Below are 17,745 nucleotides of genomic sequence, written 5' to 3'. Positions count from 1 at the left end.
CCAACCTGTTCACAACAACTTGGTTAGTTGAGCAGTGTGAAATGAGTGCAAAACTATTATAATGATCAGTTTGAGTCACTGTCCGCGATAACTAAATACCATAATATCATCAAATCCCCACACAAGACAGTGAAACATCATACCGGTAATAGTTATCTAACTCAATATATTACGTTTGGCAGTCAGCGGTCAAAGGTCGAGAAGGTTATGTCATTCATAACTTCTGAACTATTTATCATAGAGGGATCGAGACTGACTGAAAACTTGTCTCAAGCCATTTCATGCCCCTTTAAGTTTCTTTTATGATTTAAGATAATGATCGCACAGTAAATTGAAGTCCAAGTTGCCCTTGCTTTGTACAAGAAATAAAAAGAGACATTTGGACTGACAACTCCACATGTTGTCTTCATTCAACAAGCCCATCCACAACTCAGACCAATTGTCTTCAACAGGGAAAGACTAAAGGAATAAATGCTCAACTTAAGTCATGCCTGAGTGCTCTTGACACATTTGTTTGCCTGTTGCTTTGTAAACCATTCTCTGCCACCATGTCAAAACTGCCATGAAAACCAAGACTAATTCAATCTCGCCTCAAATCAGTGGCATCAGAACTTCAGCAGAGCATTCAGCTCACCAATGTAGAAAGTTTCTTTCTGTACAATGTGGCAAGTAGGGAAAACTTAAAACAGTCAAAGCTTTCCTTTAATTTGTGACAATGCTATATGGCACATGGCTTAGTCAGTGATGAAATATCCACAGCATGTTATTATGCTGCTATCCTTTTTAGAATATTCAGATTCTAGTTCCTCACCTGGAAACTCCCCTCAATCCCATCTCCCATCACTATTCTTGGCATTTCATAATAGGCGAACATTTCATGAAAATAGCAAGTCTACAAGCTCTACAATGCGTCACAACATGTTGTGAGCTAAAAACATAAATAAAAATAAATAAATATAATAATAATCTTGAAAAACTATCATAATTGTAACTATCATTAGAATTCTTCTATTATGGGGGTCCACAGCACAAAATATTTTCGTAAGTGGGGATCCTTGAACACCACTGTTCTAAAGGACTATCTGTCATTTTAAGAATAATGGGAGCCAAAATGCTCCACGGGCATTCAATCATATCATTTGTCAAACCAAGAAGGTAACTCCTCCGGGACGGCACTTGCTCAGGAGGTACAGAGGCCGTCTGGGAACAATAAGGGTTCCCAGTTTGATCCCTGGCTTCTCCTGGCCTCGTGTCAGTGTCCTTGAACAAGACATCGAACCCCTCACTGCTCATGATGAGCTGGTTGGTGCCTTGCATGGTTGCCTCCACCGTCGGTGTGTGAACGTGTGCGAATGAGTGAATGTCACACACATTGTAAAGTGCTTTGGACAAAAGTGCAGACCATTTACCATTTTCTTGATTGAAGTGGATATGATTATAGTGTCAAATCAATGGGACGAACAGAAAGCGAGAGAGGGCGCCTCGTCTCCTCCCTGTGCAAATGCCACGCCTCAAACGATCTGTACTGTAGTAGATGCACTCGATTGGATGGGCGGATCAATACGGGAGTCCTTTTCAGCGACGCAGGTTATCGCTCAAACAATACAAATGAGACAATGGCAACACTTCTTATCTTGGAAGCAGGCGAGCATGCATGGTCTCATTCAATTCCGCTCCTTTCCCCAGGGGGATTTGCTCTTGTCGCCGCAGAGATCTCGTCTACCGAAGCAGACAGTTATTGCACATAAAAGGGCATGTGAAATTGAACCAAAAGCTCCAATTTGCTTTTGCTTAATCTCTGAGACAAGTCCAAAAGGGATTTTTCATTCAGTGGCGTGTCCATTATTGCAATGTGCCGCTGTTCCCAAGATATTACTACACTCTAACACAGAAATTAGAGTGTTGAAAGAGCTTTGGACTTGTAGTGACATTTTTCTCACACATTCCACACACTCCAATCAGTCACAGTACAGTAAAATACACACGTTAATTTAAATCTAAGAGTGCACAAATGGAACCAAATGGACCTGTGAGCGTCCATTTGGTTCCATTTGTGCACACTCAGTTACAAATTGATAAATTAAAGGTGCGAACTGGAACTTATTTTAATGAATAAAACATGATTTAAACCAATCTTTATGGTAAAGTACTATATAACTAGTTCATCTGCAGTGGTTGGAGGTTGTTTCTTTACTCTTACATTGATACATTTAGACCCCAGTGGTGTCGGGTAGGACATGCACCTACTGGTTGACACGTAGTTCTGTATTAAGCTCATAAGCGCAATATCTCCGCTGGCCAAGCAGGAAGTCCCTCCCATGATGTTTGGTCTCCCACACGGGAGACTGGGGTTTGAATCCCGTGTAGGACATAAAACTTACAGATTTAACACTGAAAATGTGTGTGTGTAGGGTGCTGGACCAACTGCACTCCCCTGCAATGCCGGCCTAATTGCGGTTGCTAAATTCTCAGAAGAGGAGATTAGCCGAATTCAGCAACAATGAACACCGCATGGCTTTAAGACTGCAGCAAATTCCTCCCCCCACTACTGATTCAAAGATGCTGATTCAGAAATGTGGGCTCACGCCAACGCTTGCTTCTTGAGATAACTCCCACCAAACCTGGGGGGTTGGGGGGTGGTGGTTGTCAGTGTCTTGTCACGCCTGGGCTATTTGTGACAGACGGTATACGATTTCATAGCCTCCACAAAATGGCTGAACTCGAGCATGGTACCGCCGGCAACGAACGTCTCTCGGCTGGCGGCGCACGAACCTCTTCACCGATGTTCCAAAGATCAGCGGCGCACACATGAGAAGTGCTTAAAGTACACGTTAGCTAACAGATTGCTGTGGTGATAGAGTACATCCATACATATAGGCCTATAAGGCCTCCATAAAAGACCTTAACAATCATGTCACATTTCAGAGCATGTCATTATGTCAGTATTATTCCAGATACTCATTCCAAGTTGTGATGAAAATACCATGCCTTTACAATAACCAGGATATGCTCATGGTTTTTCCAGTGTTTCACATAACGCCATGTACAACAGCTTGGATATGACGGTACTATCGTGCATCAGATTTGCTGTTGAACTTGAACTGTATTTTGCAATCTGCTTCCACGTTAATGTTTGGGACATCATGTTAACTGTAGCGTACACACAAATATTTGGACACGCATTATGGAAATGTCCTAACCAGGAACCAGAACAAGAGATGATGCTGGGATGCTGTGAACTGGGAGCGAACCCTGGTGCCAGAATGAATATTATATCGCACTCACCCTCACAGCCACAAAGAAATAACATTACTTTGTAGCGTGTTGTTCCCCAAACTTTGCTCATGCAGAGATTAAAGCAAAACAAATCCCAATCTGCCAATCTTTGGTAAACAGCGTGAGCCGCATGGGTTAGGGTTGATTTATGCTTGGTTTATTTATGCTTGGTTGCGTGCTGTGTCGTGCACACACACCATAGCAGATACACAAGCTCACAATGTGTCAAGCTGCGACACGTTGTGAGCTTGAAGATCGGCTAAGTATATAAATCGTCCTTCAGAGAAAGCCAAGAGTTAGCCGAGACATGCTGAAAACGTCATAATGGCCTCTATGGGATCCAAATGACTGAGATCAGTCATGGCGACTGAGAACTTTAATCCATGGATAATGTCTTACATGCAGGCAGCTCTGTCTTTCTGAATCACACTACCTTGAAGTGAATGCAACAAAAGCATGAGCTTTAATTCCTGGCTGTTAGTTCATGGCTCACTTTGTTTGAGTGCAACTTGAACAAGTACAAACTCAGTCCACTGCCATCTGTCTTTTTTGCCACACCTTTTGTACACTCCAGCTATGGGATGGATGAGTGCAAAAGCAAAGAATCGCATAACTTCACGACGTAGGGTTTCTGTCAGGACGATATGCAGTTATTATCTTTCATTCGATCAGAAGGTAATCTCTGCGAGGTAGAAAATACACCCTGATTTTTATCCTGAGTCTCAGCCTCATAATCCATCTTACAGGCTCTGGGCTTCTTCCATTGCTGCAGCGATGAGAAATAAATGATAGGATTCTAATAAATGTGGGAACATACTAGGAAAAGGCAAACTATATTGATTGCAGAAGGCTATGTTTCATATTGAATTTAATTCCTAATACTTAAGGGTTTTGTCGATACTGTCATGACTTATGAGACTGCAGTGAAATGTTCAGGTCATCAATCAATGAGCAACAACATGTCACTGAAGATGGACTATATTTTACCAGTGATTTTAGCCAAAGCTATTTAACACACACACACACACACACACACACACACACACACACACACACACACACACACACACACACACACACACACACACACACACACACACACACACGTTTCCTGAAATAAAAACAATTTTGAATATTTTCTCAACAGAACAATGGGGGGACCCCCGGTCAACAAAGTACATAGGGTTTAACACATGCCTCACTGGAGCATTTGCAACATTATTGCATGACTCTAACAGACTATATAGCTCAGGGGCCTCAGTCTTCCAGGCCCTATCTCCCACTGGTTCAGTATCCTGTGTGGAACGCAGCTTCCTCACGCACTCCCCCCAAAATAATAGCGTATAAGTCATATTCAGTATGACTAACACAGGAAGTCATGCCACCATAGCCATATCCGTTTGTAGATGACCGGCTAACGCCTCTTATGGAACCGCTAACGATGTTCTATATGACATGGGGGAAAGATACCACTATCACTCTGAGCATACACAAGTCATCAGTGAGTCATGAATCCATCACAACGGCTGACACCCAACCCCAACTCTGTTTCCGCATGTGTCATTTGACCCCCTGCACAAAATTGGGCAACGGCGCGTTAACGGCGTGTTAATGATACACATGAATACACAGAGATGGAGAAGAATGGATGTCGCCCTCTGACACAAAGTACTGTACTTGAAAATTAAGTGTTTAAAATACATAGAGTACTTGAAAATAATTGAAGTGACAAAGGTGTTGCAGTGTATGGCAGTGGTTCCCAAACGTTGTCCAGGTGGGATTTTGTGACAATCTCACATCATTATTGCAATATATACAACTATAACAAATATCAGTTTGTGCACTAGCTCATTTCACAATAAAGAGGCAAATTCTATATCCTAAAAAATATAGTATATCATTAACCACTTTCAACCTGATGTCCCTATTCTGGGCAGGTCATTATAGGCGAATATGTTTCCCACAAATCTTCAGAAATAGTGAAAATAGCTCATCTATATGCTCACAACGCGTCACATCACGGCGAGACTTGAATACAGGTATGCCTTGAGATTTTGACTTGCCCATTTGTGTGCCCTGGGCACACATCTAAGACTCATCTAAGAGTCTCTGACAGGCAGCCCTTCAAAATCCAATGTGCTGTCAAATCTAGGTATGAAAGTAAGAGACAAATCCATGCTTTGCCCGGTATTCATTAGAGGTATCTGGGATCTTCTCAGCAAGCACTTGCATTGTTCCGTTCTTGACAGCAGTGCTTTCAGCAACTGCACGGACACAAACTGAAATATAGAACTTACATGTTCAGGACACTATCGGATAGGCCTGGATGATTTACCGTCAACAATACAGACGCTCTTGTAGAATTATGAAACATTTTGCCACGTATAATCTTCTTGAAATGACATCTTCCAATGACAAAATAAATCTTTTAGCCACATGATTTTATTCAACTGCTAGTCTGTCACCACCCCACATTATCTCCAGCCAGCCCACTGATGTGTCGATAATAAGTGTTATCGTGCATGCTGAATCCATGGAAGAAGGTCCGCTTATCTCCTATATTCATTATTCTATGAGCCGTAAGTATTTAACTGTTTAAACCCTACATACTGTACTTGTACTTCCTATGTTAAATAGTGAACATAGCAGATCTACAAGATCACAACACGTTGCGATGCGCTGTGAGCTTGTAGATCTGCTATTTTCACGGAATGTTTGCCTAATGCGACATGCCCAGAATAGCGCTATAGGGTTCATATGATTACAACCTAGCAAGACTTGTCTAAGTAGGCTAACTGCATATTAAGACACTCTCTCAGCATTGTAGACTAGACAACGTCATATCATATGTGCTACAATAACTTCACCAGCCGCTCAGCTCTTTTTCTTATTTTTTTACACAAACACTGTCATATACACCAGGGTATATATACCCTGGTGAAATGTCAGGAAGGTATTAGGGTATGAAACGTTTACGGGATTAGCTCCAGACAGTCAGACAGACAGACAGACATGTCTAGATGGTTCTCCTCCTACAGAGCCATGCTGTAAAAATAGATGGAGCTCAGGCCTTCATGCGTTCTGTCATTCTTGACGGCAGTGCTTTCACACTGAAATGGAAGCTTTCAGGACACTATCGGATCCTAAGTGAAGAAGACTGTGATGTCGACTCGACAGAGTAAACACCCTTCAAATCACATCAGGGACATGATGTTCCAACATCTGTCATCATACATTCAACGTGTTGATACTGCAACATTCTGAACCACTTGTAACCTGGTGTCCCCTATTTTGGCCATGTCATTAAAGGCAAAACCTTTATTTCTTGTAAAAAATTATAATAATACAAAAATAAAACGTAAATAGCAAATGTAGATTGGCTATTTTTGCTGTTTGTCAGACCACAAAGTATATAGGGCTTAAGAGTGGTTAATGGGAATCATTTTGAACAGAGCAAAACAACTCACTCGCTTAGGTTGTTTATTTTCTTCTTCAAAGCAGTCGGAGGAAAACGCAGATTTTTAGCCTGACCAACTTTCCATTTCAGGGGTGATGGAAAAGTCAGCAAGTTTGAGATGAAGAGGAGGCATCGCTTCTCTCAGTGCAGAACCCAGAAAATGCCAAGTCAACAATTTGCTTTGAGTTTTATGCTTGCCGTTTAGTTTATTCTACTGTCTGAATTTAATGTTTTGCATCCATTGGCGAAGGCAAATCCTTTTGAAGTGTTTTTTTTTGTATCATTCTGACAGACATCAGTGCTTTCACAAATTGCACGGACAGTAGGCCAATCAAAATGGAACTGGACTTTGAATGGTAGAATCAAAATGAATACTCATTTGGTAAAACATTGGGACACACTCAACCATCTGCCTTCATATAGGCAGATATAGTAGATTCAGATTAATTCTTTATTGCCCTCCATAAAGGACAACCAGGGTATAAACAAACAGGAACATCACAACAATGCAAGTCTGTTACAGTGTTACCAGGCTATAACCACTTTCAACTTGACGTCCCTATTTTGTCAAAATAGTAAAAGTAGCGATCTACAAACTCAGGATCACATCATGAACGTGTTGTGAGCTTGTAGGATTGGCAATTTGTTTGGCTACAAGTAGGCCTATATAGGGCTTAACCACTTAAATCCTAGCGTCCCTATTCTGTCATATTAGGTCAACATTTGGTGAAAACGGCAAATCTACAAGCTCACTACATTGTGTATTTTTAACAGCTATTTTTGTCAAAGAGATTTGGTGAAAAAAGGAGGGGACCTGACCATGTATAATAGCAGGTGGCACACTACAGGAGGGTGGGCCATATGGTTTGGTCACACTGCACTACTATTAACTATTAAAGACTGGCATATACTGTATTGAATTAGAAGTTTCACTCTTCTCTGAAGAGAGCTGAGAGGAGATCTGATTTATTTATTCATTTGCCTGACCAACTTTTCTTTTCGGGGCTGAGGGGAAAGTCAGCAAGGCTGAGATGATTGAAAGAATTGGCGGAGCAAGAGGAAGCACTGGCTCTCTCCATTTAGAACCAAGGTGGAAGTATCCAGTCATTTCCAGTGGTGTAAAGTAATTACGTACATTTACTCAAGTACTGTACTTAAGTACAATTTTGAGGTACTTTTACTTTACCGGAGTATTTCCAATTGTCTATACTTTTACTCCACTACATCTCAGAGTCAAATATTGTACTTTTACTCCACTGCAATTATTTGACAACTTCAGTTACTAGCTACTTCGCAGATATAAATATTACACTATAAAACATACATTAACCGCTGTAGCCCTATTTTATACCTAGGCTATTTGAAAATAGCCGATCTACACGACGCGTTGTGAGCTTGTAGATCTGCTATTTTCAAACATTTTAGTACTTTTACTTTAAGTACATTTTGATACCATTACCAACACTTTTGTACTTTCACTCAAGTACATTTTTAATTCCGGACTTGTACCTCTAACGGAGTACTTCTACATTGCAGTATTGATACTTTTACTTAAGTAAAACATTCGATTATATTTTCCACCACTGGTCATTTCCTCCATGAGGCAGTTTACACACATCCTACCATGTGCGTGCGACAGTGCACAAGACACACTCCTACCTGTGGTGGCTCTGGCTGAAGCTGAAGTGAGTACATTACTCATCCTCTCTGCCATGTCAAGCTCAGGCGGCCGGGAAGTTTCTCTCTCAGCCAGGCCAACATTTCAGAACTATATAGTACTCCCTCGTCTGGAAGTGGGCTAATGCCTGGCACTTCAGAATTTCGACAGCACAGAACCACCGAATCCCCTGAGGTCTGCGGGTGAGGCGGACTTATGGTGGAGCATCTGTGTGTCTCAGTAAATGAGAAGATATTCTGCGCAAATGTCCCCGTTCTCCTGTTTACCAGGTGTCAAGAACTAATTGAGGTTTGCCCACAGTGCCAAGCACATTTTTGATTTAAGTTCTTCTATAAAGTCTCCTAATTTTCTTTTGACATTTTCACTTTTGCTCATCGCTTGTTTTGAAATATTCTAATCCTTGGTGAGTTTTGGTTTTATTTACTTCTTGTTATTCAGCTCAAGGACATCTCATCTTGATGCATTGTGGCTGTTTTGTATTTTTTTTATCTCATTAAAGTGAGACGATTCTGAAGGCCTCTTTCTTTTTTCTTTTTTCTTTTCATCTCACCTGTCAGTGTTAACAGTTTTCTTTTTCTTTTTTTCCCAGTTTAAGTCTTTTGCATTTCCAAATAAACTCCGGATGAAAACGAACACGCTAACCTTCTGAAACTAAAACTTAAGAGCTACAGTATCACAGATGTGGCAAAATATTCTCTTATATGAGGCTCAACACAACAGGATGTTTGAGCTAGAAATTTGTTATCTTATCTCACTAGAGATGAGCTTCAACCTTGATAAAGACTTGAGTTATTTTGCTTCCAGCTGAGCCCAGCGGATGCTGTAATACAGTTTTCATCACAACCGTTAAATAACTAAACAAAGTTCCCAGTAAATTCAATAATGCCACAGAAGTATCAACTTCCCTAGCTCTGGAATTCATCATCCATTTATTTATCCATTTATTTATTCATGAATTTAGTAGGGAGACGTTATGCTGTGTACCGTTTGTTATTTTGTTAGGACATCGGGCGTAGGAGAGCGAGACAACAAAGGGATGCATGATAACAGAAGGTGGTACGGAAGGTAGCTGGAGGCTCCATCTCAAGCAGAATTCAAAGCTTCGCCACCGGAATCTATGGAAATGAGTAGGTGGCGAGCAGGGGATGTCACGGCTAGGACACACTTGAGCACAAACACAGTCTAATTAACTTTATTTCGCATTGCAGAGCTGTAGGCTTGAGACTTTAGAGTCAACTCTTGAGTTGACCGGGGTCCCCCAGGGCTCTATACTAGGTCCACTCATTTTTACCCTCTACACAGACCAAATCTCTTTGCCAAAAATAGCTGATCTACAAGAGCACAATGCGTGGCAACGCATTGTGAGCTTGTAGATCGGCTATTTTCACCAAAGATCTAGACTTGACTCGAGACTTGAAAGCAAAAACTAAAATGAGATTACAGTAGTTTACCCGGTAAAAACCAAAGAGTAATAGCTCACTTAAAGAACAATGCAACTTAAACGCACACGGGCGCTCGGGTGGCGCAGTGGTAAAGTCCCCGCCCACCACCACAGAGGTTGTGGGTTCGAATCCACCGTGGTGCATCCGGCTTTGTCGAGCGTCTGCACGAACACAGTTGGCCCGTGTTCGGGGGGAGGGAAGCCGGGCGGGGGACGGTGATATCGGTCATTGCATGTACTCCTACGGGCTGGGGCGGCACCTGCCAGCAGGGAGTGTTGGGCGGGAGGAGTAGGGCGAAGGCTCTTACGTCCTCCTGGTGGGGGCTCCTCACTGGCAGGTGAGTCAGTGGGATACGACAGCAGTGACAACACAGAAATGTGTGTGGGGAGGAATCAATTGGCATAACGACTACATTGAGGAGAAAAAGGGGTAAAAAATTGGCTACTAAAAAAAAAATAAAAAAATGCAACTTTAAATATATCACTCTCAAAGGCTTACTTTGGTGAAACATACTACTTTGCATACTGTTCTGCATTTCAAGCGTCACCTGTTAGAAGTAATCTTGGTAACTGCCTGGGCACTGCCAAACGTGTGTGAAATCGATTATAGGGATGGGCAGAGATGACACTTGAATAATGTCATATTGACATTCATCTTTTATTACGTGATATTTTCCAGCCCCCTGACTAGTGCGAACAACCAGGGAGCTGGGCAACGAATAACAAAAGATTGCAATGTTAAGGGAGGCACTGATTAGCACTGAAGTGAAAAGGGATAAATTGCTGCAGACGCACGCAGACAAGTTACACTTCTGATGTGCACATGCTCCCTTCCCCAACATTAATATTTAATGTAATGTAGCTTACAACGGCACAAATCTATTTAAAAACCTGTCTTCATTTAAAACATTCATGACAAACACAATGCTGCTTTATTCAGGGCTGCTTGCATCTTCTGTGTATGTGCATGCAAGAAATGGCCTGGGACAGCGTGTGTGTGTGTGTGTACGCGTCTGCAACTGCGTGTGTAAAAGGAGATGAGGATAAAGAAAGACGCCGAGGTGTTCCACTGAGGAAAGAGCTTCAAGTGTGTTTTCACATCAAACCCTGGCAGCAAACGTCGTGTGGCTCAAGAAACACAACAGTCCGCTGGTCATACAGCAGCTTAAATTGCTTCCAGGTGAGACTCATGGTCAAGTGAAACAGACACCACCTCATTAAAACACTAAAGAGCCCTCATGCGACTAAGTCCTGAAATGGTTACGCTGCACCTATCACTAAGCGAGTGAATCTCACAGCCTAAAACCTGTTCCTCTCACAGACTAATTACAATTCGGTACAACAATTAAGAACAGTAGTTTCTCTGAGTCGTCTAGTTTTAGACAATTGGTGAGGTAGAAAGTCGATGCGTCCTGATTTTTAACCACTTTCAAGTTTCAACCTGTCATTAGTTTGCTTATAAGTTATGTTCTCAAATAGAAACTTTCTTTTTCATTTTATTTTTACAAAATACTGATGGTCTAGACCAGGACTCTCCAAAATTGTAACCTCATCGGAACCATAAATCGGGCATCAGTGGGCCACTATAAAGGTGCATACATAATACAATTCAAGGTGTTTTCTGTTCTGATATACACACCACACACTACCGGATTTGCTCGACAGGGTAGGCGAGCACTTTTGTGAAGTGCACTCTTTATTGCAAAAGCTAATTACATAAATTGGCAAGTCTCTCTCTTGTCTATGGCCCAAGGTTGCCACACACTGTATAATGGGACCACTTCAAACACAGCGCGTATCTAATTAAATTTCCCCACAAATTAATGAGACACAGTGCACTTCTTTGCGAGGCAATTATGAGGACCAGTGATGCTAATGTTTAGTTTAGAAGAAGCCCAGCAATTAAACAGATGTTCACTGTTTTCCATTGCAAGTGCACCATGCAATTACCAAATAATATAATTTATATAAATAAATTCCCATCAACAAACCTGGTTATAGGGTTACCGTAATGACAGTAACATCGAGCGCTCCTGTCCTGTGCATCTAGCTTGTATGTTAGTTCCTAAAATATGTAGAGGATGAAAAACATAATTGTGACAAGAAAATAATGCTTCCCATGATATTGCCGGGGGGTTCAATTTTAATTTTATAAGTTATAAATAAGTAGAAACTTACTTCTACTTTCCTATTTCTCCTTGCATGTTAAGGTCATAGCTTTGACCTTGTTGTTGCCTGAGAAAAACCATCAATAATAATCAACTAGCTAAGGGCAACTAGATGCAATTAAAATGCAAATGTGTTAATATAAATGCTTGAACATACAGTGCAGCGCAGACATAATGCACTAATACTCAATACCAAATATGGGAATTGCAATTGTCTTTTCCATGCATCCTGATCTGAACAGACACACAAAACTTTGGGCAAGCAGCTTGAAAAGACATTGCATGCCGTTATGATAGTGCGGCTGTGGTATTTATGTGTCAACACTTTTCTTCATAAATCTTTTTGTTGTTGTTGTATTGTGTGAACTAAGAAATCAACCAACCAGGTCAAATTCCTTGACTGTGCATTCCACAGTAGGAATGCACAGTTCCAAGTCAACTACAGCAGTGGTTCTCAACTTTTGTCAAGGACCCCCAAATTGATATTTTGAGCCAGGGACCCCCAGAAGAGAAGATTTGTGTTGCAAATGCAAAATGTTCAAAAGAATTTCAAGATTTTTCAAAAATGTTTTTAAAAAAATAGCAGATCTACAAGCTTGTAGCGCGGCACGAAGTGACGCACTGTGAGCTTGTATATCTGCTATTTTTGAATAGCCAACTTATAAATGGATAAAGTGGTTTGTTACTTTTGCTGGGGACCCCCTGGAACCACCCCAAGGACCCCTGCGGGTCCCCGGACGCCACTTTGAGAACCAATGAACTACAGTATGCATGGCTTTAAAACAGGCACATCGTACTACAGTAGCTGTACAAAACTAATGGTTACCCCCCCTCACCCCCCCCCCCCCCCCCTCCGACTCCAAACCTTCCTTCCTGGGCTACCATCCAGGGGGTTAACAAATTCCACCCCCAAAGAGTGTTATAATTATATCAAGGCTCTGTGCAGGGGAACGCAGATAACAGAATAGTTCAGTCTGGTTCAGAGACAGAGACACCACAGATAATAACAGACCGATCAGCAGACGTTATTATTGCTCAGACACTCCTTTTGACCTTTTGCTCACAGCCCCTTGTGGACCATTTGGCCGGCGTCACAAAAACGCCTTCAAAACCCTCCTTTTCCTTCAAATATAGCGTGTGACTTAACATGTCTGGAATGAGAGCTCTGTTCTTTCCACACTTACTGGGGTTTCATTTAGTGAAGTCATAGTAGCTAAAGGAGCGATTTGCTTTTACAAATGGACAAGGTGAAGGAGGGAACGAGAAAGCATTGAGTGGGTGGGTCGTGGGTGTCAGTTTTTTGTATCGTGCTTGACTTTGCCAACTCACAACTTTCACTGCTTGTTGAGTGACTGTGACAGTGTGACATGCTGACATCCGCTCCCTGGTGGCCCTATTACCAGCTTTGAGACACCAAGTGACATGACAGTATAGGGAATCCCAGGGCAGGTGTTAAAGCCATGGCCAACGTACACTGTCTGTGAGCCGTCTGGACTTTAGCCCTGAGGCAATCATCTGTGTCTCGCCTCGCCAACAACACAACACTAACAAGGTCCGACTGCTTGTCCCTGTTAACAACAGCAGCACCACTGACTTCCACACTGGACCAAAACAATAATGTGCCTGTGCTGCTTAATGTGAATGATATGACTTAGGTTAAGGGCCTCAATTATGAATAGGGTCTTTGTTGAAACATGATAACATTTCTGACATTCATTGACGATTTGGACCCCCCAGACCTGACAAGCACTTGGAATTGTAGGAGTTGAGGCATTCAGTTTAGTTTGACTCGTTCCACAGATAAATATTGTGAAAATAGCCGATCTACAAGCTCACAACGGCCAATTTTTGACCAGTTATTATAAAGAATAATTTGAGGTATTTAAAAGGTCTTAAAAGTCATTAAGTTCACTGTCAGCTGAGGACCCCTCCAAAATCATGTGAGGACCCCCCTGTGGATCCCGACCCACAGGTTAAGAACCACTGGTCTAGTCACTATACCTTAATGTGCATATTGCTGCTTTAAGCAACATGTGGTTTGTAAACACACTGACTAGACTCACAAACCACATAATGTTGCTTATTAAACTTGCTTTAAGTTGCTTACAGTTGATCTTGAAGTAGCCTATTATATAAACAACATTAACTACAACAGAGTTTGTTTTCATATTGCACAGCCAAGAAATAATGAAGACGCCAGGGAACCCCTTATGTCGATGTTAAACAACCAGTAGAGTAAACTACAAACAAGTTACAGCATAAGTTCAGTGGTAACTAAGTACAATCTTGAGGTATTTTTACTTTAATAGTGGAGTATTTCCAACGTTCCACTCCACTCCACCTGGTTAACATACTTTTAAGTTAAACAGCTTCTATAAAACATGATATAGAAGCTGATCCATAACGTGAACGGAGACCCCCAATTACGCACGGACTGAAAGACGACGACGTAGTGTCGTTTCTTGAACGAACGAAACGCCTTTGCAAAGCGTCAAAAAAAGTGTTGTTTTTTGCTATCACTACACAACAACACGCCGACTTCCATTCCTTGGACATCGAATGACTTGTAAAGCAAAGTAAGTAATACAACTTCTATCAGTTAAACCTTACCTTCATTTGAAGAGACAACGAGGGAGACACAGAGGAGAGAGAGAGCGCACGAAACCCACCACTTGGTTAATAGTGTCATGCTGAGCGGAGAGACTGTAAAGTTAAGAGGGAAACTTCATCAACTTTTGTACAAGGGCTGAAGTAGTGTGTAGCGTGCGTGCGTGCGTGCGCGCGCGCGTGTGTCGTGTCATGCGTGTGTGTCAGTGTGTGTATACTATGGAGGGGCGCGCACACTTCCGCCTAGATAAGGCATATTACTTACACGGAATGAAATTCCAATACATTTCTCAGAAAAGGCGGGCACCTTTTTAATGAGCGTAAATTACGCTCATTAAATAGTATTATTATATACTGTTTCTCATGCTTCACAACTATTTCTAACTGAATACGCATTATCATTACTGAGGTTATGAGGTTATATGAGGTGTGACGTGTTTGCATTTCTCATGATGTGTCATCATAGGCAGTGGTGGAAAAAGTACTCAAATGTGTTACTTAAGTAAAAGTATCAATACTGCAATGTAGATATAGGCCTACTCTGTTACAAAAGTCCCGTATTCAAAATGTACTTGAGTAAAAGTACATATTTGCGTCAAAATGTACTTAAAGTACCAAAAGTAAAAGTAGGCCTACTCATTGTGCAGAATGTCCCATTTCACGAGTTGAAAATTTATTAAAAATATTTTGAAAATTGCCATACAGCTGAAGTGGTTCATGTGTTTTGTAATAATAATCAAAATCTACAAAGTAACTAGTAACTAACAACAGTTTTCATGTAGTGGAGTAAAAGTACAATATTTTCCTCTGAGATGTAGTGGGGTAGAAGTAAAAATATTGCAATTTGCAAATACTGAAGAAAGTTAAAATACCTCAAAATTGTACTTAAGTATAGTACTTGAGTACATGTACTTACTAGTTACTTTACACCACTGCCTTTAATGAGCGTATTTCTCATGCTTCACAACTATTTCTGAACACTGAACGTGCATTATCATTACTGTATAAGTGTGATGTGTTTACATTTCTCCTGACATGTCATAGGTGGTCATTATTTTTCTTTTCTTATAGCTAGCCTATTTATATTGTAATGACTGGCTTATTATAAGGAGCCATGACAATGGATTCATGGAATCACTCTTTTAATATGGCAATCAGCTCGCAAAACGCATCACACATAGCCAACAGCTACAGATAAACTCCACATGAAAGGAGAAATGGGAAAGGGGGTGATTAATTGCAACAATGTGTCACTCCATTAGCACATAACATGGCACAGCATAATGCAACACAGCACCCCCCCCCCCACACACACACACACACACATTCTTCTTCCCATAGCACATGGTAAAATAGCCTTAAGCACCCCCCAGAAAACAGCCCAACGCTTCACCTGTCCCCTTTGACTTTCATATCTTCGTCGACGATGAAATACATACTGTATGTACAGTCATAGGCCCCGCCATTGTCAAAAGGATACAAATGCAATAAAGCTAGCAGCTTATTTCCCCAGTAACCCACTCGCTTGACACAAAGTCCCGGGATGCTGAGGTATAGATGCCTCCCTCCTTCTTCCAGGACCTGGAGGCTCTGATGCCCCCACGTGAGGGTTCACGCGTTGTGTGGAGTGTCTCTCTGTCTCTGCTCTGCCAGGGTCTTTTCTCCCCGGATGGGTTGAGCGCTCACACCTGCGGCCCGAGGCACCCGCATCCAAAAAGTTCTACTGTATGCCCCATCAGCAATTCTGCCAGTATAGAGAAATCGCACAGATCCGGATTTGGACTGTCAACATGGACCATCTGGGGCAACTTGGGATGAAAGCAGCAAGGCAACCAGAGCTGTCAAATCTCAGCCCCCTTGGGGCGACCTGATGGCACATATACAACATCGACTGACAGAGAGTCCACAGTCCCTCGTCTGATGTTCTGCCCAGCTGTTCTGTCCTTCATGTAAGCCTTTGTTATTTGTTAAATAAATATTACTGGACTTAGCCTGCCTGCCTGTTCGTCTGCTTCTGGGTCCACCACTTGACACACAACATGGCCCAGGTGGACGAGCAGGCCCCCTTAGGCAGTCAGCCTGGGGTCTCTCGGCCCGCAGCACCACTTCCTTTTGTTACATGTATATAAATGACACTGTCGATGTCTGTGTCCAGCCATCGAGTCCAGCCACGGCCTGGACCTGGATAACATGGCCAAAGAGAGGTTTCTTTCCATCCTAGCAGGGCAGCTCGAGACCCCCCCTGGATAGCATGCCATCATTGAAGCCTGACGACAGGGAAGACTGACTCCTCAAAGCTCCTGGCGTCGTCAACAGTTCTTGGGTTCTGCCAGTCTGAGTCATCATGGCTGTGTGAAGCCTGTTGGTGTATTGGCAGATTTTTTTTTAGGAACTGTCTAGAACTAACTCCCAGGTTTGTTAACGTGTGGTTCGACGTGGTGTCATCGCCCTCTACCGGCTGCTCTTGCTGGTGATCTTGATCTTGAGCAAGGTTGGAGTCTTCAGTTGTATAACCCAGTACCGCTACCTGGTGATGAGCATCCCCTGGAGACTTTTTTTCCAGGACGTGTTGGTCTCTTCTTTGAGGTTGCTTCCTGTGGCATGTACTCTCTGTACCTTTGCTTGGGCACCCTCACGGTGGTGTACTTGCTGTCCCTTCCCTCTCATCTCCTCGGAAAGCACAGGGGGATTCTTCGTTCTTCTGTCACTTCCAGTTCTGCCAAGACACCACTTTAATGACTAGTGGTTTGCACATTAAAAGAAGGAGCCATGACAACAGCTTTTGTATAGGAACACTCTTCTGTTGCAGCAACAGCTTGCATGACTCATCACACACACAGAACGGGACTGCCATTGCTGGATGGGTCCGTTTGGGAATCAGAAGGTCCCCTTCGGTGTGACCATTCAATGTGTGGAAACGTCCCTGAGCAAGACACATACATAACCCATAACTGCTCCCTGGGCGCTGCATTAATGGCGTCCACTGCGCCTAATAGTTAGAGTGGGTAAATACAGAGGACAAATTGAATGTATGTGCAATTGTACAGTGACAATAATACCCCAAAGGGGTACACGTCACTCGTATTCAACACATAATATGAATGACACAACATAACGC

The 17,745-nt window shown here is 42.2% G+C and overlaps 1 protein-coding gene across 2 annotated transcripts in view; it reads right to left on the bottom strand.

The window, feature by feature from the left end:
- The window catches only part of tfpia (tissue factor pathway inhibitor a), a 55,356-nt gene extending 40,536 nt beyond the window's left edge, over positions 1-14,820 (bottom strand). Inside the window, exon 1 of one of the 2 annotated variants that reach the window (XM_080412560.1) lies at positions 14,631-14,820. In XM_080412560.1, coding sequence (XP_080268686.1) covers positions 14,631-14,709 — 79 coding nt within the window. In that variant the 5' untranslated portion in view covers positions 14,710-14,820. The remainder of the gene's footprint in view (positions 1-14,630) is intronic. The other variant, XM_080412559.1, reaches the window with a different exon arrangement.
- Positions 14,821-17,745: the final 2,925 nt, after the last annotated feature.

The sequence above is a fragment of the Gymnoscopelus braueri genome, assembly GCF_963280865.1.
Source record: "Gymnoscopelus braueri genome assembly, chromosome: 18".
In the NCBI taxonomy this organism is placed as follows: Eukaryota; Metazoa; Chordata; class Actinopteri; order Myctophiformes; family Myctophidae; genus Gymnoscopelus; species Gymnoscopelus braueri.
The sequence above is the reverse complement of the archived record's forward strand: the minus strand, read 5'-3'. Positions and strand labels throughout refer to the sequence as shown.